This window comes from Plenodomus lingam, assembly GCF_022343315.1.
Source record: "Plenodomus lingam strain CAN1 chromosome Unknown contig_17, whole genome shotgun sequence".
NCBI classification, from domain to species: Eukaryota; Fungi; Ascomycota; class Dothideomycetes; order Pleosporales; family Leptosphaeriaceae; genus Plenodomus; species Plenodomus lingam.
In genome coordinates, this window is record NW_027093934.1 from 1,020,725 (window position 1) to 1,041,997 (window position 21,273).

At 50.9% G+C, this 21,273-nt stretch overlaps 10 protein-coding genes across 10 annotated transcripts; 7 read left to right on the plus strand and 3 right to left on the minus strand.

The window, feature by feature from the left end:
• Window positions 1-2,357: 2,357 nt before the first annotated feature.
• Window positions 2,358-2,753, plus strand: IAQ61_003339 (uncharacterized protein; the record flags this gene model as incomplete). Its single annotated transcript, XM_066095938.1, has 2 exons — window positions 2,358-2,375; window positions 2,445-2,753. 2 exons carry the CDS (start codon window positions 2,358-2,360, stop codon window positions 2,751-2,753), a joined length of 327 nt encoding a protein of 108 aa, XP_065954183.1.
• An 877-nt stretch (window positions 2,754-3,630) lies between these two features.
• On the plus strand, window positions 3,631-3,982 carry IAQ61_003340 (uncharacterized protein; the record flags this gene model as incomplete). The annotated part of the gene is made up of 2 exons (XM_066095939.1): window positions 3,631-3,736; window positions 3,786-3,982. The coding sequence occupies 2 exons, from the start codon at window positions 3,631-3,633 to the stop codon at window positions 3,980-3,982; spliced, it is 303 nt and encodes a 100-aa protein (XP_065954184.1).
• Window positions 3,983-4,863: 881 nt separating this feature from the next.
• On the plus strand, window positions 4,864-9,339 carry IAQ61_003341 (uncharacterized protein). Its single transcript, XM_003844948.2, has 3 exons — window positions 4,864-5,781; window positions 5,847-8,076; window positions 8,141-9,339. The coding sequence occupies exons 1-3, from the start codon at window positions 5,576-5,578 to the stop codon at window positions 8,957-8,959; spliced, it is 3,255 nt and encodes a 1,084-aa protein (XP_003844996.1). The 5' UTR covers window positions 4,864-5,575; the 3' UTR covers window positions 8,960-9,339.
• Window positions 9,340-9,381: 42 nt separating this feature from the next.
• IAQ61_003342 (uncharacterized protein) lies at window positions 9,382-11,046 on the minus strand. The gene is made up of 3 exons (XM_003844949.2): window positions 10,680-11,046; window positions 9,937-10,624; window positions 9,382-9,869 (listed from the first exon to the last, which is right to left on the minus strand). The coding sequence occupies exons 1-2, from the start codon at window positions 10,922-10,924 to the stop codon at window positions 10,096-10,098; spliced, it is 774 nt and encodes a 257-aa protein (XP_003844997.2). The 5' UTR covers window positions 10,925-11,046; the 3' UTR covers window positions 9,382-9,869; window positions 9,937-10,095.
• A 416-nt stretch (window positions 11,047-11,462) lies between these two features.
• Window positions 11,463-12,479, plus strand: IAQ61_003343 (uncharacterized protein; the record flags this gene model as incomplete). Its single annotated transcript, XM_003844950.1, has 1 exon — window positions 11,463-12,479. The coding sequence occupies one exon, from the start codon at window positions 11,463-11,465 to the stop codon at window positions 12,477-12,479; it is 1,017 nt and encodes a 338-aa protein (XP_003844998.1).
• A 196-nt stretch (window positions 12,480-12,675) lies between these two features.
• Window positions 12,676-14,478, minus strand: IAQ61_003344 (uncharacterized protein; the record flags this gene model as incomplete). Its single annotated transcript, XM_003844951.2, has 1 exon — window positions 12,676-14,478. One exon carries the CDS (start codon window positions 14,476-14,478, stop codon window positions 12,676-12,678), a length of 1,803 nt encoding a protein of 600 aa, XP_003844999.2.
• A 559-nt stretch (window positions 14,479-15,037) lies between these two features.
• IAQ61_003345 (uncharacterized protein) lies at window positions 15,038-17,142 on the plus strand (the record flags this gene model as incomplete). Its single annotated transcript, XM_003844952.2, has 5 exons — window positions 15,038-15,799; window positions 15,852-16,069; window positions 16,122-16,245; window positions 16,296-16,500; window positions 16,556-17,142. Exons 1-5 carry the CDS (start codon window positions 15,740-15,742, stop codon window positions 17,140-17,142), a joined length of 1,194 nt encoding a protein of 397 aa, XP_003845000.2. The 5' UTR covers window positions 15,038-15,739.
• Window positions 17,143-18,201: 1,059 nt separating this feature from the next.
• On the minus strand, window positions 18,202-18,636 carry IAQ61_003346 (uncharacterized protein; the record flags this gene model as incomplete). Its single annotated transcript, XM_066095940.1, has 2 exons — window positions 18,202-18,248; window positions 18,309-18,636. The coding sequence occupies 2 exons, from the start codon at window positions 18,634-18,636 to the stop codon at window positions 18,202-18,204; spliced, it is 375 nt and encodes a 124-aa protein (XP_065954185.1).
• A 176-nt stretch (window positions 18,637-18,812) lies between these two features.
• On the plus strand, window positions 18,813-19,932 carry IAQ61_003347 (uncharacterized protein; the record flags this gene model as incomplete). Its single annotated transcript, XM_066095941.1, has 3 exons — window positions 18,813-18,884; window positions 19,277-19,488; window positions 19,599-19,932. The coding sequence occupies 3 exons, from the start codon at window positions 18,813-18,815 to the stop codon at window positions 19,930-19,932; spliced, it is 618 nt and encodes a 205-aa protein (XP_065954186.1).
• A 417-nt stretch (window positions 19,933-20,349) lies between these two features.
• IAQ61_003348 (uncharacterized protein) lies at window positions 20,350-21,176 on the plus strand (the record flags this gene model as incomplete). The annotated part of the gene is made up of 3 exons (XM_003844954.1): window positions 20,350-20,355; window positions 20,411-21,002; window positions 21,055-21,176. 3 exons carry the CDS (start codon window positions 20,350-20,352, stop codon window positions 21,174-21,176), a joined length of 720 nt encoding a protein of 239 aa, XP_003845002.1.
• Window positions 21,177-21,273: the final 97 nt, after the last annotated feature.

Genomic DNA, 21,273 nt, shown 5'->3' on the forward strand with positions numbered 1-21,273 from the left:
ACACCTATAAATACTAGATTCTTCTTTAATCTAAGGGACTACTAGAGCTTTATAATACCTATAAAAGTTAAAAGAAAAAGTTATATACTATTAAAGGACCCTATAAAAGTAAATAGTACTTTACTTTTAGTAGATAGAAAAAAAAAGAGAAGAGTAGAGAGTTTATTTTAGTAATTACTACTACCCCTTTAGGTTATATACTATTATATATTATTTATTAGAACCTATTCTTAATATATTCTTAACGTGTTCCTACTTATTACTATTATTATCTCCCTCCCCCTCTCTAGTATCTTCTCTATCCTCCCTATCCTCCCTAGGCTCTATAAAAGTATACCGCAAGTAGAACTAGGCAGTATTCTAGTAGGAATTAGCAAGGTCTATACTAGTATTAAAGTAATAGTCTTAAAATATATTAGGAATAGGTTAATAATATATTATAAATAACTTACTATAGCTAGGATAATTATAAGCATAGATAGTATAAGGAACCTAATAACCTTAAATCCTTAGTAAGGTAGATATAGTAATAAAGTTAAGCTATAACAAGTTAGTAATATATTTTTAATAGGTTCTTATAGGCTATACCTTATTACTATTATAGCTACTATAAGTCTTCTTCTAAATTATATTTAGGAGGGTATTAGTATTTATAAGGGGGCCTATAGTAGCTACTAGCTAGGCTTAGAGAACTTCTATAAAATATATTAGTAATAAGTTTTAAATATATTCTAAATAACTTATAGTAAGGAGTATTCTAGTAATTATATATAACCTTTATATAGAAGTCTATATATATTAGTATAATAAGTTAAGAATAGGTTAATAATATATTTACTCTTTACCTTATAGACCTCTATTATAGAGGGCTAGCTAGTCTTCTTAACCCTACTAACCTTATAGTAGGCTATATTAAGCCTATAATCTTTTTTAGTATAGGTATATAAAGTGCCCCTAGTACCTAGAATAGCCTAAGAATATTAGAACCTATTTAGAATATATTTAGAACCTATTCTTACTCTATATAAGGTGCCCTTATTATTAATCTTAGTATAGTAGTAGCGCTCTCTACTCTCTATCTTAACTACCCTATTAGGGCTAACTACAGGCTATACCCTAATATTATCTAGGACGCAGCTAAGGGTAAGGTACTATTAATAGTGCTTCTATAACCTATTAAGAACACGTTCTAAACACGTTTTAATCTGCTTATATAGGATAAGAGGGATACGTTAGTAATAGGTATAGTAGTAGTAGCTTATAGTATTACTAGTATAAAATATATTTAGAATAGGTTTAGAATATATTATAAAATCTTATAGTATAATGTTTAGTTAACCTTACTTAGCTAGCTAGTAGAGCTTGGCACGGCCTAACCCCATGCCGAATACGAGTTCACGCAGCGCTAATTCCATGGTCATATGAACTGCGCCCTCGCTCAAACAAAAGTGCACGAGGTCGACCGAATGCCTAACAATAAGCCCGTCCAACCATAGCCAAAACCTCACGATGCATCGGATGCGACCCAAGTCTTGGCTCCAGGATGAAAGGGAAGGTCGCTATTGTCTCAGATACTGTAAGAACAGGGCCGGAAAGGAGAACGGAACCGCAAAGCCGAAATTTACAAATACAATACTGGATAGAGCCCATTTTCAGCGGCCCCGCAATGTGGCTGTACCTACCCGCCTACCGCGAAGAGTAAAGTAAGGCCCGCTTAACGATGACCCCCTCATTTGGATCGCCGTCCCCCATGACATGAGATGATGAGAGAGGGTTTCGAGGCGTCCTGTGGAGCAAAGCGTATGGCGGGAACGGGATGTGTGTCTTTTGACATGGTGACGTTTCGGCCAGTACTGTAGTATGGTAATCAGCCGGTTTTGTTTGTACGTAATGCGGGGCTTCTGGACCATCTTGGTCAAGAGAGAATGAAAGACATCGAGGCTTTGCATCGAACGGGACTGGCTTCTAGACATTGCAAAGGTGGAAGAATAGCAGGCGTGTTTGGATGCAATCGTCCGGTGAGAGATGGGGTGGTGGGTCGGGTCGATGACGATGGGAGAAAAAGACCGCATGCAGCGAAATGCACAGACATACACACAGAGGACCTTACGCACACCACACACTGACACAGTACTACTGTGTAATCCGACTCCACTACAGAGGATTCGAATTTTTGTCTCTGTTTCGGACCTGTTGTGTGGATATTCTACTATCTGATGGCTGTCTGTATGTGTTTACTGTAGTAGTACGGTAGCCAAGTACCCTTGGTCTCGGCTTCGAGCGGTTCAGCCGGGGATGCGCCTACTTGCAGATCGAGCAGTCTAGAAAAGGCTGTTTGGCCGTCTCCATTTCCTTGCATGAGCGGTAACGAGTTGGTATGCAGAAGTGCTGGGCCAGGGTAGACTCTGCCATGGCAATGTCTGGTATGTGCGACTGCGTGCCAGCAACGCGGTGCCAACTCGAGATCGGCAGGCTGGCAGCTCTGCCTTCACAAACTTCGGCTGCGTCCAGAAGTCTCTCGTCTTGCACGCACACAAAGGGTTGAAATCCAGTGCGGATACGAGGGAAACCAACGCAAATTCCAGAAGCATTGGCGCGGCGTCCGGCATTGTTCACGGTGGGGCACGGATACCGACCAAGGCAAGGGTACCGGTACCATCGACACTATCGTCATATCCAACGCGAAGAGCGAATCTTGCTTTGTGTCATTCGCCTTCAGGAACAAACTATCGGGCAATGGGCCTCCCTTGTAACGTGGCGAAAGCTGAGGAGCCGGCTGATGCAAGCACAGTAAAGGGGGGGGGGGAATGGTCATGAGATGCCACTTGTGTCCAACTTGACCAAACTATCAGCGTCACACATCAGCTCGGTACCTATCGAGGGGAGGAGTTCCACGACTTCGATCTGGCAAGACATACTACTAGCCAAGCCAGTACTACAGTACCTTATGCTATGATACCACGATATGTATGCTAATACCAGGAATGTACAGGCTATAGTATCCCATCCATAATGCGTGGAGCTCTAATCGGCCTGGTCGTGGGCCTTTCATCACACCGCCAAATCGGGCAAAGCACGAATGAAAAAGGCTCCCCCTCGGAAGTCTGGGGTAAAGCCGCAGGTTTGCTCAGGGGCAAGGTGTAAAAATGGCGCAAGTCTAGCTGCACCGGCTGGACCAACATCCTTACTATCCTGTACTGGCCATTCGATGCCGCCAATTACGATGCTTTTATGGGGCTGATCGAGATGCATGCATCAGGACGCCCTGTGTCAGACTTACCTCCTCACCGCGCGATTCGTGCTGTTTCTGATTGTGCGGTGAGGCCTTTGATCGAACGGACACTGCGGCAACCCTTCCCTTTTCCTCATCCGTCTATAAAGCGATCGGGCCTGCCCACTCCCAGCGAAGCAAAACATCAGCAAACCCCCAAGCTTCGCCTACTTGACCGCTCAATCTAAGCTCATAGCAAGACGGGATCGACGCCAGAGAACTATCATCATACAAACCACGAACTACACACGACAGTCTCCACAACAAACACCTACCTACCCATCAGCTCCCACTACAACAAACACAAGCCTCTTCCTTCAGAGATCATCATCCTCATCCTCATCATCATCATCATCATCATGCCTGCTCTTCCATTCAACTCATCCACTACCTCGTCACCTTCTGCTTCTCCTACTTTGTCGCCTTCATCGCCTACGCCGTCCATAGTTCTCCATCCCGCATCGGGTATATTTGATCAACCATACTAAAGCTTTCAGTCTAATCTTGTAAACAGGCGCTGCACCAAAACTGGAGCTACATAAGCCCAAAGAGGATCCTGCCGCAGCGTATCGTCTACGCTACGCGCAGTACCTCGCGGCCACATTTGGCTTCTCGTTGCAAGCCGCGTTGGCCGAGGCAGACACCCAATTGGCTCCCCGCCGAACCTCATCGTCGAGTCAATCCGAGGCTGAGTCGTTACGAGAGATCTAGGTCGGGTGTGGCTGAAAGGGGGAGAGGCGTCTACGATGTTATGAACACTTGCATGGAAATGGTTGCTCTGTTTTTTTTGGTGTTCTGGGGATAGATAGTTAATACTCTCGCGCACACCTTAGGTGTCGCAAATGGAAAAGCTCTTTGTTTCTGTGCCTCGTTGTGAAGAGGGGCATCATGCATTCTCTGCCACGCCTGTCCTTGTCTGACGATCAGGAAGTTGTACAAACATGGTGCCGTTTCTTCCGAGCCGAGTGTCCACCCAATTCTTCCCACCTGGAGAATCCCTGAGCACAACGGAAGGCTGTTTCCGCTGGTTGGCGGTTGAGGTATGTAATGCCTAGCCTACTCTAGTAGGTGTGGTCAGAGGAGAGGCAGCTGTCATGGTACTTAGGGTACGGTAGGAGGACCGGCAAGGCTTGTCAGTCGGGGAGGGTGACAGGTGTCCAGTTGACGACCATGCCACTACCGGCATTCACGCCCCCAGCTCACATGGCGACGCCTGGGCCACCTCTCCACGTCTTGCGGCTCTTCCCTACCCGCATCGATTATCAGACTCAAATTCAACGACATCGGAGAAAATTCTCTTCCTTCTTCGCCTTTGCTTGCGTAGTATTGGCAACCTCCTTGGATTTTGCTTGGAGGTAGGCCTCGGTGCATGACCCCGCCGCAGAATATCATGGCATGCATCGCGTACACCGGCCACCGGCGGTAGTTCTATGTCCGCAGCAGTCACATTCCCCCGGATCATCATAACCCCGCAAAGGCATGTCTGCTTCAAGTGCTGCCTGTCTCCGCTCCAAGACCAACACGTGTAGTAGACATTGTACTCTAGGGTAAGGTTGAGCGTTCATTGGCGCTATTGCATTGTGACTTGCCGACGTTGTTGCGTCGAGACAGCAATCATCATGCCAGTTTGAGCCATCATTCTTGCTCACGCAGACGCAGTGAACCAGTGACAGCGCCTCATGAACTTGGCAGAGTCCTGATGTGCATGCTTAGCGTAAGACCAGCGTATCAACCTTCTCTATCTAGAGGGCAGACAGCATCGACTTCACACTTCGCGCACATGGCGCCCTACTGACATGGCGCTGGTGTGGCCAATGCCAGACAGCCGAGCCATCTCGGCACCAAGCCTGTGTGCAACCATATATCGATCAAACGATCCGGGAAACGGCAAGATGTTGTCTTGGTACCGTCAGCCAAGATTCTTATCGTTCTGGTCATGAGCACTCGGATGGGAGCCACACGATCGGCTGAGCCTCACCGCAATGAGGCTCTGCTGCCCTATGCCTCCATATACCAATATCCCCGTACAGGGTCAGACGGTGGGAAGAACTGAGAACCGTTGTGGAAAGAAAGCTTCATGGACACACATCTGGGCACACATGTCGTCTTCAGCGGAGCGAACAAGGAGGCGTGAGTGATAAGCAAGCCCAAGCCACTTCATGCTTGGAGGGACCCACGTCGCATGTTAGCGTGCCTGACCCCGCCAAACCGGGGTACGGTGAATCGACTATAAGGCTCCCCCCGCGTGCGCCTCTATTCTGCTTCTACAACCAAAACACTCCAAGTGTTCTTACATATTATTGAATGGGTGAAACCGTCCTGCCTGCCGTTGAGGAATCTTCTCCTCAAGCTGAAGAGCCTCCTATATGTGGTTTAAATGAGCCACGTATAAATCCAAACAAGAGGCAACTCCAGCCCACCCCAGGCGATGGCGACACGCCACCAACCCTCCACGCTCCGCACACACTCTCCTTCAAAGAAGTTGCAGAGGAACTGCGCGTGGACATCGAGTAGGAACCTCAGTGTGCCTCCCCTTTTTGTACTCGGCTAACTCACTCCCCCCCCCTCTCTCTAGCCATGGACTCAGTCATGCTGAAGCGGAATCTCGCCTTCGGCTCTATGGGCCTAACAAGGTTAAAGGAGCTGAAGGGCTATCCATGTGGAAAATTCTGTTAAGACAAGTGTCCAACAGTCTTACCTTTGTCCTCATCATTGTCATGGCCATAAGCTTTGGCATAGACGATTACATCGAAGGCGGTGTCATCACTGCTGTCATCTGCCTCAACATCGTGGTCGGCTTCTACCAAGACTACCGAGCTGAGAAGACTATTGAGTCTCTCAAGAAGCTCACTGCCCCCGAGGCTACTGTTACTCGCAATGGCACAATGGACATCAAGGTCAAGGCGATTGACCTTGTACCTGGTGATATTGTTCAGCTGTCCGTTGGTAGCATCGTCCCGGCTGATATCCGTCTCATCGACGGCGTCAACGCCTTCACCAACGAGGCCTTCCTGACTGGTGAATCTGCTCCCGTCGAAAAGACTCCGTTGAAGATTTTCGACGATCCTGACATGTCCACTGGTGACCAGACCAATCTCGCGTTCTCTGGCAGTGAGATGACTTCTGGTCGATGCCGTGGTATTGTAGTCGCCACCGCTATGAACACTGAAGTTGGAAAGATTGCTGCCATGCTTCGTCAGAACAAGGACAGCAAGGCTCAATCCAGCAACTTCTTTGTGCGAGTGGCTCAGAGGATCGGCGGTGCCGTCAGGACTATCCTTGGTCTTGTTGGAACACCACTGCAAATCACCTTGAGCAAATTCGCTCTCCTCCTCTTCGCTCTCGCTATCCTTCTTGCCATCATTGTGTTCTCTGCCAGTGAGTGGGTGATTGGTGGCGAGGTCCTCATCTATGGTATCTGTGTCGCTGTGGCGGTCATTCCGGAATCGCTCATCGCAGTGCTCACCATTACCATTGCAGTGGGGGGAAAGGCAATGGCCAAGGCGAACGTCATTACTAGGGTCCAGTCAGCCATCGAGGCTGTGGGTGGTGTGACAAACATCTGCTCCGACAAGACTGGTACTCTCACCCAAGGTCGCATGGTCACGAAGAAGGCACTCATTCCAGGCGCCGGTACCATCAACATCGATGGCATTACCGACCCCTACAACCCCTTGACTGGGATAGTCACACTCAACGGTGAACGTCTGGACTTGAACCAGCACAAGCCAAATGGTGCTGCTTCCCGCTTCCTCCGCACCATCGCACTGTGCAACAACTCCAAGGTTCTTCCCGCCCATGATATCGGTGGCAACTACGCCAACAACGAGAAGTCTGGCATGGATCACAAAGAGAATGACCGCGACACCGATTCCTCCACCATTGAGTCGTTGTCTCGCCCACCTACGGCCATCATGGAAGGACTCATGACCGCAGCATGGAAGGCACACGGTGAACCCACTGAAATCGCTCTACATGTCATGGCCTCCCGATTTAACATGGGCAAGGAAGAACTACTGAACACGCTCCCCATCCACCTCGCCACCGAGTTCTCCTTCGACTCGACTGTCAAGAAGATGACTGTCGTCTACAAGGACAACCAAACCGGCAGCATGGACGTGTACACCAAGGGAGCCACTGAATTCATGCTTCCTGTCCTCAACGTCACCGAATCCGAGAGAAACACCATCCTCGAGCAAGCAGAGAGCATGGCCAACGAAGGTCTTCGTGTTCTCTGCATCGCTCACAAGTCCCTCGCCGCCGGTACCGACATCAGCAAGCGAGAGGAGGTCGAGGTCAACCTCAACTACATCGGACTCGTCGCCATTTACGACCCTCCTCGTCTGGAAACCAAGGATGCCGTTCGCGAATGTAAAATCGCCGGTATCACGGTCCACATGCTTACTGGTGACCATCCTGGCACAGCGAGAGCTATTGCCTTGGATGTCGCCATTATCGATGAACGTACGCCTGCCTCTGCCGTCATGATCGCTCGTGACTTTGATGCCATGACTGAAGATCAGATTGACGCCATGGAGACTCTTCCTCTTGTTATTGCTCGATGCAGTCCTACCACCAAGGTCAAGATGGTGCAAGCGCTTCATCGCCGAGGTCGCTTCTGCGTCATGACTGGTGATGGTGTCAACGACTCACCTGCTCTGAAGCAGGCCAATGTCGGCATGGCCATGGGTACTGGATCCGATGTGGCCAAAGATGCAGCTGAGATGGTTCTTACTGACGACAACTTTGCCTCGATTGTGAAAGCAGTCGAGGAAGGTCGTCGCCTCTTCGACAACATCCAAAAGGTACGTTCTACATGCCCTCATCCCATCTGTCAAACAATACACTGACAACGCACCCAACCTCCAGTTCCTCATGCATCTCCTCATCTCCAACATCGCCCAAGTCATCCTCCTCCTCATCGGTCTCTCCTTCAAGGACCGCGACGACCACTCCGTCTTCCCCCTCTCTCCCATTGAAATCCTCTGGGTCAACCTCATCACCTCGTCCTTCCTCGCCATCGGCCTCGGCCTCGAGGAGTCCCAGGAAGACAGCATGTACCGGCCCCCACACGACGTGAAAAAGGGCGTCTTCACGACCGAGCTCATCACGGACAAATTCATCTACGGCTTCTTCATGGGCGCCCTCTGTCTCTTCTCCTTCTCCATCGTTGCCTACGTCGGCCCCGGCGGCGGCGACCTCGGCTCCGGCTGCAACGAGGGCTGGAACGAGACGTGCGACGTCGTATTTCGCGCAAGAGCTACCACGTATGCAACTATTACCTTGTTACTCCTCTTCACCGCTTGGGAAGTCAAACACTTCTCTCGCTCCCTATTCAACATGTATCCCAATACCCCGACCAAGGCTCCCCCCGGATGTTCCATCTTCCCCACTCTCTGGCGCAACCGCTTTCTCTTCTTCGCTGTCATCGCGGGTCTCTGCATCATGTTCCCTATTGTCTATCTCCCCGTCATCAACGAGAAGGTGTTCAAGCACGGGGGTATCACATGGGAGTGGGGTGTCTCGTTTGGTGCAGTGGTGATTTACATAGCGGCGATTGAGAGCTGGAAGGCGATTAAACGTCGCTTTGGCATCTGGAGCGGTGCTCATCGTGTTATTTCTCGCGAGGATGCGGAGGCGAGGGCTGGGTTGGTCGGCGCGGTTAGACATGTTATTCAAGAGAAATGATCGTAGGAGGGGAGAGGATGTGGTTAGTAGGGATTAAATTGCTTATGGGGATACAAGGAAGTGTTGAGGTTCAGGGGGGGTTTTATTTTGGATTGACCCTTGGTCTGTCGTTTTCGATTATACATATATACGTATATATAGTTCTCTATATATATGGATACGCCATCACGAGTTTTCTAGCCACATTCATTTGATAGTCAGACTAATCAACTTGCTTTTTGCAATGGTGATCCAACTGTATTCCACTAGCTTGATTGACATTCTCATACATGCTGCGATTCCACTGTTGAAGTAATAGAATGTGTGGGTTGGTGCGTACAATGAAACTCCAGTCCCCATCTTAGCAATCACAGTCAAACCACACGCCCATACAGCACAATCAACCATCATTATGCCCCGTTTTACCCCACCCCCACCCCCCAGTTTCGTTACCACCCACATGGTAAGTACAAGATCCAGCATCCAAAACCCTCCTGCCCCAAGCCCAACCCCCACATGAACAAACCCCAACCTGACACAGCACATACACACGTCTGGTGAGAGCGCAATCTGTCCCTACAAGCAAACAACGTCAACAACCCATGGGGCGGGGGAAAATGCGGGGTATGGGGTATGCAGTATAAAAAAATACAGAAAGCAGTGGTTTGGTGCAAGATGCGGGAGGTGAGGGGAGTGAGATGGAGTGGTATGTCCAAGACTCCATGGAGTGGTGGGACGCAGTGGTTGGGGTGAATGGGGGACGAGCGTGAATTGTACAAGACATGACTGCGACATGAGAGATGAGTGGGGAGATGTCACATGGTGTGATGATGGTAAGAATGGTGTGGGGAGTGAAGCTTGGATGTAATTCAGATATGTAGGGAGGCGGAATATCTCGTGGTAGACGGCTCTAGGTGGGCCTTTGTCTCGCCTAGGCTGGGTCAATAATTTTCCTGGGAGATAGCCACGTCGGAAAGACATGGTGAAATCATACATACATGCTGAGTTCCTTTCCAACAGACGTAGAATTGCGGCAATGGTAGGTGCTGAATAGGCCTGGGCTGGCATTCAAGCTCCTGCGGGGCTCTATTTGAATCTAGCCAAAGTTTCCATGGGTCCAAACCTCCGCTCTTTCGTATCCGTATTTGCATAAGCAACTAGCTCGTACGGTGGTACTTTTCTTCATGACCCTCAACGCCATTAGTTCCATTGGTATCCTCGTCGCCATCTTCCCGCTGGCGTATAGTTCCGGCCCCAGGACCCAGCTCTTGACCGCCCAGGACTGTGCTTCGAAAGTTGCCATTTTCGTCTACATAGTCATCCATGTTGTCCGCGGTGATCCATCCCGATGCGCCAGGTGCGGATTCGTCGAGGATATCGATATCCTCGTCGTCCTCGTCGTTGCCATGGGGATCAGGGTGTAGATCTGCGCACGTGTTCATTGCGGTAAATATGTCTTTGATGCATGCAGTCTCTGGGTTTGAGTCGTATGAGGGCGGGAGGACGGTGAGTTCGAGGACTTCCATGTCGTCTTCTTCGTTTACATTTTCGGTGTCGTTGAGGGAGAGGCTCATGTAGAGGGCTTCGGTGGTGGATTTATATTTCATGGTTGCATGGAGGGCGATGCTGGGGTAGGGCACAGAGACGCCGGTCGGTGTGGGAGAAGTTTGGAAGAAGATGAGGTTCCTGAAATCAGATCTCAGTATAACGTTTTGTTTGTACGTTCAGATCGTAAACGTACTGTGAGCTCACCCAGATGGCGACGTTTTTGATCAGCGCGTTTTCGCCGTCGGTCTCACTGTCGAACTTGGAGAAGGCGACATTTTGCTCTAGCTGTGAGGGAGGCGCAGAAAGGGTAAGTCCATCGTAGTGTGTGTATAAGACAGGGTTTGCGCCGAAGAAGGTGGTTGGTGTCTGCTGTTGATGCTCTTGCAGCGGGGTGAAGTCCTCTGCCTGGGGCGCCGTGTCGATGTGACGGAGAGCCATTGTGGTATGATATCAAATCAGGCGCGATATATTCTGCTGATTGTTGCGAAAAGTAGAGTAGCCGATATGAGTTATAAGTGAATCTAGAACGTTGTGGATTGTGTTGTTGTTGTTGGTGGTGTTGGTGAGTCGCAAAAGATCAAGAAAGTGTCCATCGAGTCGACGACGGGTCCGCACATGACGCTAAGCTACCAGCTACCTATGAGCTCTAGAGTAGCCCCGCCTTGTCTTGGCAGGTACGAGCCCATCTCAGATTCTGTATGCATTCATCCCTCCAACGTACAGCAACTATAAGGATGGTAATAACAATTGATCCGTTGAAGTGAATGCTTCAAAAAGGCAGCTCACGAATAAATCTCCTCCGCTTCATCTCTTTATAAGCATCCATCGCATTCCCAAAACCTACTCCATAATGACTTAACCTCCTTCTCTCACCTGATTGCTACAATCACCCTCTCACCGAATTGCGACAATCACCTTCACCCTCACCCCAACACCCACGGCGCCTCAAACCCAAACTTTCCAACCGCCAAACACCATGTCCGCCTTCCCCTCAACCCCCATCGCCCGTCTAACCGGCCACAACGGCCCCGTCCACGCCGTCGCCTACTCCTCGGGCTCGCAAACCTACATCCTCACCGGCTCCTCCGACCGCACAATCCGCCTCTTCAACCCGCAAAAAGCACCCCCGACATCCCCCTCCCAAACCCCAACCCCAGGCCTCGTCACAAAATACACCGCCCACGGCTACGAAGTCCTCAGCCTCGCCGTCAACACCGCAAACGACAAATTCGTCTCTACGGGCGGCGACAAGACCGTCTTCCTCTGGGACGTGCAAACCGCACACACGATTCGCCGCTGGACCGGTCACGCCGGGCGCGTGAATCGCGGGGTATGGGGCGGCGAGGACGACGGCGTGGTCGTGACGGGGAGTTTTGACGGCTCCGTCAAGGTGTGGGATGTCAAGAGTAGTAATAGCTTCAAGCCGATTATGACGCTGGCCGATGCCAAGGACGCCGTCACCGATGTTGCCGTGCAGGGGCCGGAGATTGTGGCGACAAGTGTGGATGGGAGGGTGCGGTGCTACGATGTGCGCATGGGCAGGTGCCAAGTCGATGTCATAGGGCCACCGTGTACATCCCTCAGTCTGAGCAAGAAGGGGACCGAGGTGCTGGTGAGTAGTCTGGACTCGAGCTTGCGGCTCATGGATCGCACCAGTGGCGAGTGCTTGAAGCGGTACGAGGATCGGGCGTTTGTAAACAAGGATTTAAGGGTGAGGAGTACTTTGGGCTTGAATGACAGCGTGGTCGTTAGTGGGAGTGACGATGGCATGGTGGTGGTGTGGGATGTCCTTGGTGGAACATGTTTGCATCGTTTCAAGCATGGTGATATGCGCGAGGTGGGAAGTGCATATGCGGGCCAGACGCCTCAGGCCAAGGGGAAAAAGGAGGTTGTGAGTGCAGTGGCATTTTGCCAGACGAGAAGAGAATGGTGTAGTGCAGGTGGTGATGGCAATGTAGTAGTTTGGGGCATGGGAAAAGGAGATCGAGCATGATTTGATTTGATCCTTAGCATGTAAAGCGTTTTCATTCATGATACCCGGAATTCAATCTCCCTCTTCCTTCCTCATAGAAACTTTTACCAAGACCAACCCGTTAGCCAGCCGAAACGCCCATCTAATGCATAGGAAATATATACTCATCCTTCCCCATTTCGTCTACTCTGACAACCTACTGCAACGCCCAGCCTATCTATCTCTTCCTAGCATTAACATTCTTCCCGCCCCCCACCCTAACCCTCCCACTTCCCCCCGCACTCCTCTCCCCCGTCAACAAGCCCGGCAAGAAATCCCCATCCATCCCATCCCTCACCCGCCTCCTCTTCTCCTCCACCATCTTCTTCTCGAACTCCTTCTGATCCTCTGCGAAAATCAGCTCTCTACCCCACCCACCCTTGCCCCCGCCCTGGCCATGCTTCCACTTGCCATTCGCCGTACCCGCAATGGGTTTCGGCACGCTGAAGCGATCGCCACGCTTGTTGTACTGGTAGTTGCGACTGAGGTGGATGGTGAAAGCGCCGTTTGCATTGGTGCTGCAGGAGACGCGGGTCAGAGAGGGTTGACCGCAGCGGGGGCAAAAGGTTTTGGCGGTGTCGTGGCAGATGAAGAAGCAGGCGTGGCAGCGGAGGACTTTGGTCTTTATCGTTTTGATGCGTTGGAGGTTGGTGGAGAGGAGGTGCAGGTTCATCTGTAGGAGCACGTTTTGCATGGCAAAGTCGATGGTCATGGTTGCCACGTCAGTTTGGGGGGTGGGGGTTGTGCGGAGGGAGGATGCGAGGATTGAGTCCTTGACTTGGTGGACCGGAAGGTTCGAGGGCGTTATCCAGTCGCCGTCGGAGTCATCCGAGGCGTGGTCACTGTGGGGTGGAGTGGGTTGTTGGGTGGTGATGGAGGAGGTCGCTCTAGGTGCGACGGGGAGCGGGTTTGCTGTGTTGTGAGCGGCGATTTCTTCCGCCGTGGCGATGTGCTCTGGTTCAGCTTCGGAGTCGGAGTCTGTGGCGTCGTAGACTTCTTCATAATCAGGTTCTGAGAATGGTTCTTCTGAGTGTTGTTCTGTGGCAGCGGGCTGTGCTTCTTTGACTGTGGGCTCAGAAATGGTGGTAGCCTCCAATTGCTCGGCCAGATTGTCTGCAGGAGCGTCTGTTGATTGTGGCTCGTTCGTGATATTCTCCGATAGGATAACCGTCTCTGAGTTAGCATTGACTGTATTCTCCATGTTGGCCTGTACGTCTGGTTGTTCAACTGTGTTCTGCTCCTTGAGGGTCTCCGGGACGATGGCAACGCCATCCTGCTTTCCAGTCGCCTCGGCAGCAGTACCATCACTGATAGACTGCTGATCCTGGACCTCTTGCGTCTTCGAATTTTGCGCAGCTTCATACTTGAACTTCACAGGCTTTGCCGCCCTAGCCTTCGTAGCGCGCTTACCCTTTGGCTGCTCCCAACCCTCGTCTTCCGCCGGTACCTCAGCCGCTTCTTCCTCCTCCTTCCCAGCGACCTTATTCCTCCTATTCCTCTTCTTCTTCTCTTTTGGTTCTTTTTCTTCCTCGGGCTCTTCTTCGCCCTCCCTTCTCTTGATCGGCCCCTTAGGTACAGCCCGCAGTCCATAATCACCACCATTCCTCTCACAGTGCACTTCGTACGCCAACGCCAGGATTCCCAAGTCCTGCCTACTTAGCACTGGGTAGTCACCCGTCTTCTTACTGAATGCTATGACGGCGTCATAGCTTGCAGGACTGGGGTTGCGGATCTTGAGGAACGGCACAAGTGTCGTTTGGACACGTGATCGAGTAGCTTCATCGCGAATTTCTGAGAGAATAGCTGGGGTGGTATAGAGTTCTTCTGCGGCGTTTATGATGGTAGATATTGAGACGGTATTCTTGATCAATGGGCCCGTATCCAGGATAAGTGAGTGGATGGGCTTCTTTCCAGCACCAGGAGTCGCCATGTTTGTGGATAGGGTATATGGATGTGAGTGTGATGCGTCGCAATTAATCATGCGATCCCGTTGCACTGGTGTTCTCTTGAATTTTCACTTGGAACGTGGCCACTAAAACTCCTAACAAATTTGCTTTCGAGCGTTTAGTGGTGGTCGCCGTTGGTCCTTTGATGGATTTTCCAGAAAATAATATTTCGCACTGGTGGCGGTGGGGTATTAGGCTAGTGTGCGCTGATTGGTCGGGTAACGTTATGGGAAAGCGTCACTGCTAGCCTCTAGGACGCCAGTACCATTACTTACTCCATGGAATAAAACCATGAGGTTAATTGTATCCATCTATCATCAATACAACCCAGTCGGGCATATTTTATATATCACAGTGTTCCATCATATGTGGCACTAAAATTCAGATTTTCTGTGCCGATGGGATATAGTCGGCAGGATACTGGTAGGTAGACGGCACGGCGGCGGCCTACCGGTACCGTACCGGTATGTCTGACAGGCTGGCCATTCTGCCTTGATCTTGATCTTGGCACTTCTTTCAGTCAACACGGATTGATATTGAACGTCTCATATAATATGCGTTTTCTCCACCTGTAAATCCTAGTGTCATTCGTACCTGCCAAGTGTCGAGGACACAGTAATATCACATTTAACAATTGCCGATCTCCGTATACCGATGACATTTCCTGTCCCGAGCCCCCACGCGGGGGCTTCGAGAAAGGCTGCCTTAATCTGACGAGATGGCGAGAATGGTGTGTCGTAAGAAGGCCTGAAGCTAGACTAAGCTAGACTATCACAGTCAATGTACCAACCGACCGACGAACAGGAGCCAAGGAAGTCGCCGATTATACCTCTGCACACGTGAGCCCTCCAGCTCGAACTTGTCGACCCGTATTTACGGAGTAAGCCGCATTCACGACGTCGTAAGCCCAAAGTCAAGTCCGCGTGAAGGCAGTCACACCGATACAATGGGTACATCCTTGCACCTGCCTACCACAGCGACAATGGGCTCCGTGGCAGATTAGCGAGATCCCATGCATTATGCGGCACTATCACAAATTATGAGACCTGGTGATCGGTTCTTATACGAACCAAGGTAGTTGGGGGCCTGGAGAGCGAGCATCGTAAGGGTAACCCTCTACGAAAGGGCGGAAGCCATAATTCTAGAGCTCCGGATCAGCAAATGAGCCACGGGGCAAAAATGGCAGGGCGTTTTCGAGCGTAAGAAGAGGTGTTGTACAAGTATGGCATCTTTCGTCTGCCTCTAAATCGGTGGTATAACGCCTGTTGCATTCGCCGAATTAGTATATCTTTCACTATGTCGCAAAAGACGTTTCTATCACAAGTTCAGTGGCTTATAAGTTCTTTCGGGAACAAGGTGAGCGGCTTCCTCTGTCCATACGAATAGATCGCTAATGCCATGTGGCTAGCTTTCACGGTATGTGTTTGGTAACAGTTGCCCGCCACCACTGTTACCAGAGACCGAGACGTATCCGAAACAGATTGACTATCGAGACGAGATTGTGGCTCGACTTTGTGGCCAAAAAGTCATTGTCCCCAACCTCGATTATCTCTATGGTGCTTGGAAAATTGTTGTTCACCCAGACACCAATGATCTTCGTGAGAACCTTGAGAACTGGTTCACAGAGTGGGTCTTGGTCGTCAAGCAATGGCTGGTGTGAGTTTGCTGATTCCGTTAGATATGTGCCCACACCAGCTCAGCGCAATAAGCAGCGCAAGGTGGACAATGCGCTTTGTACGGGCTACTTCTTCCCAGGGGTCTCAAGAGAAAAACTCTTCATTCTCGGCTCGCTGATTGCATTTGTAAGTCACGATACAAGGCGGTCTCGTGGTCTCACTGATGACTTTGCCAGTTCTTTTTCTGGGATGATGAGATTGATTGTGGCACCTTGACCAACGATCGAGTTAAGACGGAAGCGTACTGTGATGACAGCATCGCCTTCATCAGGCACCACATGCAGCCAGAGCGCAGTATCAAGCCCCCAGCTCCTGGTCGCATGCATAACTCTGGTGCGTTCGTTGAGATTGGGAAGGCCATGCAAGTCGGTTCAGACAAAGGTACCTTCTCTCGGTGCCTCAAATTTCAAAACAATGACTCATAATCTTGTCGCAGCATCGCGAGATCGATTCACTGACGCCGTGTGTGGCTTTATCTCTGCCGTTCGATTATCCCAAGGCCTTTGGCTAGAGGGATGTTCCACGTATGAGGACTACACAAAGCGTCGAATTGCCACAGTAGGAGTTAAGCCGCTGCTCATGGTCCTACAATGGTCCTACGGCCTCTCTCTTCCTCAGAGTATCTATGACCACGAGGCCACCAAAGCCATGTTTCGTGAAGTGTACATTGGTGTTTACCTCTACAACGACCTGGTTTCTCTGAAGAAAGAGGTCGTCGATGGAGACGTAGATTCTGCCATTCCTATCATGGTCTGGCAGGAGGGAATCACCGCTCAGGAGGCTGTAGACAGAGTTGTGAGGATGATCGAGACATCGTGGGAAGGCCTGTTGGCTGCTGAGCAGAAACTGCTCAAGGTTGCACAGACGGATCAGATGAGACGGGACATCCTGCAGCTTGTGGCGGGCTGCAAGGATATCGTGGTGGGGCATATGGCGTATACTCTTCGTGCCGCGAGATACATGGCGGATGCAACGCATGATAAGTTCAAAGCCCAAGGTGGTAGCTTCAAGGTCGTGCTTTAGACCGCGGTGCTAAAGGGAATAGTTTGAGCGCCGAGAAACATGCTGGAAGATCTTGTACGTACACATCGAAGCGTCATATGCATTCTGTATACTGCCGTACGTGCCGAACCATAGCGCGATTATGGCTGATAATTGTGGGGATCCGAAGGACTCGTCGATCGGAAAGGTTGTGGATACCTGGGAACTTGGTGTTATCGAGCACGTACGCTTTCTGGCATCTTCACGTTCTCCAGACTGCCTGGTAGAGGAAATTTCGTCGTCGTGCGAACCTTTTTCAGGCAACCATTCCACACGTTGCCGGCGCGTGTTGATTGGTTGGATGTCTGGCGGAAGTCACCGACAGGCGGGCCTTCCGTCTACCTAGCTCCCGCTGGCAAGTCTTGTATCTCACCTTCATCAACACCTCGTCTCCTTGTTCCATGCCATCTTCTCGCATCTCCACAGGTAATGTTGGCATCCCAGTCCTGATTGCAAGACTACTACAATGTAGAAGGCAAGCGATACGTCAACCAGAGCTCCGCATCACGCCTGCTGCTTGAACTACCCCTTAGCTGATCCCTAGCTGCGCGGGCAGGCGCCTCCATTGGCAACCATTTGACGCTTCATTGGGCCCACTCATCTACTATGGTATTTCGTCTGTACAGGGATTCCTGGCAGGCCTTGTCTCAGACGATTATCCCGTCCGTTATGGCTGTGAGGCGTGGGCGGGTCAGCATACTGTAGCCAGATGGTGTCCAATGGCAGAACGTGCTGATCAAGTTCCCACATGCCTGGCTTTTTCACCTGAGCCTGAGGTCTCTTTGTCCAGTGTCATCAGCTACAACCGCTGCCAAGTTCGGGTGTACGAGCAGCATGGAGGCCGATTTGCTTTTTTGGATGTGGCAGACGAATTGTCCATGTGCTTGTATGCCAGGGGCGCCGCCCCCAATTGTCGTGGACGGCCAATCTCCATCCATCACTGCAACATAAGGGCCTTCGCTGTCGCTCTGAGAAGCACATGTGATCATGGCAGATGAACATTGCGACGGCGAACTATGGGGCACAACACCCAGAGGCATCTTACTCTTCAAGGACCTCAACTTCTGTTGCGGTTTCCATGTGAGTCGCTGTCATCATTAGCATTCGATCGAGTCATGTCCTTACGCGATTTGATGATCAAAACTTACAGCGGAGCATGATGTTGAGCCCAGGTGGTACGGCGTGTGCTATTGGCCAATCATACCCGCCACCAGTGGTATCACGCCTGTCCTTATGCCATGAATTGAGATCAAGTGCAATCTTCCCGCTTGGCCATAGGCTCGGCGCCAGCAACAGCGAGGGATCCGTTGACTTCGGCTTCAGACAGTACATCGCCGAGCTTGGCCGCAGAGGAACAATGGAATCAGCCTTATCAGTGCGCCTGAGATGGGGAGATGGTAGCACTGGGCCGATGAGTGGAGGAGACTCTTGCAGGGAGAGCTTCGCCACGTTCAGTGGCCGGTCATCCCAACTCATGCTTGAGCCCGAGTAGTGTGCGCATAACCTTCGTCGTATCGAACAGCTTCGAAATGCCGTTTACAAGCTTGACCGGTGAGCCGCTTTCCACAGCACAACTTGCTCGTATAGGAGTTGACGAAGAACAATGGGCGACAAGGATGGATTTCCGGTGAAGAAGATTCATACAAAACTGCATGCCATCCCCTGATCAACAAGCCTGTAGCCGCGGCATGGTGCCAGACGGTATGATCCGACCCAGCCGGAGGGTATATCAGGAGAAGCGCCCAGGGCCTCAGCAATGCAATTTTTTATAGCTGTCTAGCCTTTTCAAGGACAAAAAAGCAGGCAACTGTAGGCAATCGTGCATGTGGCCCTACAACACGTTGCCCTGGTATTGCTGGTGTGTCAAAGTGCGTCAGCCGATCAGATGTCGAATATTTAACTCTTACAGACCCTCGCCTCGACAATACCAACTTTTTTTTTTCCATAGCAGGTCTGCAACTTACCACTTGGATTGAGCGGACCCGCCAGCTCTCGTCTCAGGAAGTCGCCAAGGAGCGGTCGCTTCGGATTGTCAAAGAATACGATAAGCGCCTGTGGAGAGCGATCACGACGCCAGTACTCAGCTTATAACTAACCCCTCTCGTATGGAGCAGAGCCGCATCACATTCTTACCGCCGGAGTCGGCGCATCTATATCCTGTCACAATGAACCATGCAGTCTCTGGGTTCGTCGCTTTGGCTCTCCTGGCCGAAACGACTGCCGCCCATCTAAATGGACAATAGCGCTCATGACGGTTGTACGATCAAGCCCGAAGGATCACATCACATCCACCAGATCGAGGAAGTCATTGCACGCGCTACGACACTCGTAGCACATTCCCATTACAACAGCATCCTTCAGTCATAGCAGTAGCCTTACGCCACTCTTCGAACGGAACCATATCTCCGCATCCCCCCACCAGCTGCTGTTGATAACAGCAAGTCGGGAAGAGATCGCTCACTGGGCTGGCCAACACTCGTACATTTCTGGGCAGGCGCTATGCGGGTGCAAATGGTTGGTCGGATGACAAGGACCGCTTGCTTTTGCATGCAAGTTTATGACACTACAACAGGCGTCATCCATGGTTGCCCGCCACAATGCTTCTCTTCAATGGCACATGCCGCATGCAGTGGCCACCTGAGCCAATTTCTCCCGGCGTGGTTCCCGAAAAATTATGAGCTCCTCACTTCGATGATCGATATGCTACGAGATGCAAGACTCTCCGGTCAGTCCCTTCGCAATAAACAACGTATGTATTGTCGTGTGAACTAGTCAGTCTCAATATGTGTCGATATGCTAATATGAACTAGGGCTATCAATGGCATGACACAGATGGGACAAGGGAATTTCGCAAATATCCTATCGTGTGTCTTTCTGCAGCTGCACCTCGAGCAGGCTTTCCACACACCACCCCCGTACTGGAAGACGGCCGGCTTATCACAAGCCGGCTTGATATGTCACTCCCCACTTCAATTTACTGCCAACTCAGTCGGCTGACTATCAGCACGACATGCCGTACCTACGAGCAAGTGACAAGACAGCAGAGCCGCATGAGGGCTGCAAGATAAAGGATAGCTGATCTTGGGAACCGGGAGGTCTACAACCAACTAGGCTCTTGAACGGCACAATATCGCCAGATGCGATCGTCGAACCAGGTTTTGCTGCATAGATCTGCCTGACGAATGAGCTATGTCGGTGTGTCTTTCAGTCTCTCGGTACATGCGGCGTTCTGACAATTGTGACCCCGCAGCCCCCGTACATATTCCAGATCAACGAGATCAATCGAAATCCGCGCGCAAAATGTCGATACGACAACTTCGGGAGATGGATGCCTTCATATGAAGGATCCGGTCACGAAATCTATAACATTGGCGCTACAGGGAAGTACTGGTACTGCAACGGGTCCCTCATCTACGAGGTACCAGCTCTTCCCAGCGGATCCACAGTATATAGCACGTTCTCGCTGTACTACGGCGGAGGACACGGCTTCTGGGTCCTGAAGGGTAATGCCATAAGGCCGCCGAGACATGATGATTGGCACACACTCAAATTCGACCACTCCCCCGATGACTATTCCTCCTTCCTGACAAATGCCGGACAGCACGACACGTTGCGCTGTCAACGAGATGACCAGACATGGACGCAGATATTGCTCCCCGACATCTATCACACGACTTCCATCAGCCATCATCGGGACCATGGCGGCCTCATTGGCGAACTCCCGATTCTCCTGGGTCTCATGGCACACACCACTTCACGCGAGAATCTTCCCCTCGTTATCCCATGTCTATTTCGCAACGAGGCTTGGCAGGTGCATACCTATAGTCGATACCGGTGTCAGAGTATGCTTCCCCTACCGGCCATTCGAGCCGAAGCAAGGACTGACCAGTATAGGAATTGAAAACCGTGGCGTCATTGTCACTGTGTATACATGTCCGGATTCCTGGGCCGGAGGCTCCACAAACGCCGACATCCTTGCTTATGAAGAAGGTGAATTTGGAAAGTATTTTTCGTGATTTGCCCCCCGGTTTTTCGCTATTTGACTGCTGAAACCCCACTCTTCTTCCCCTTGCTTTGAAACACCGATGACTATACGTTTTTGTTTTGAAATTG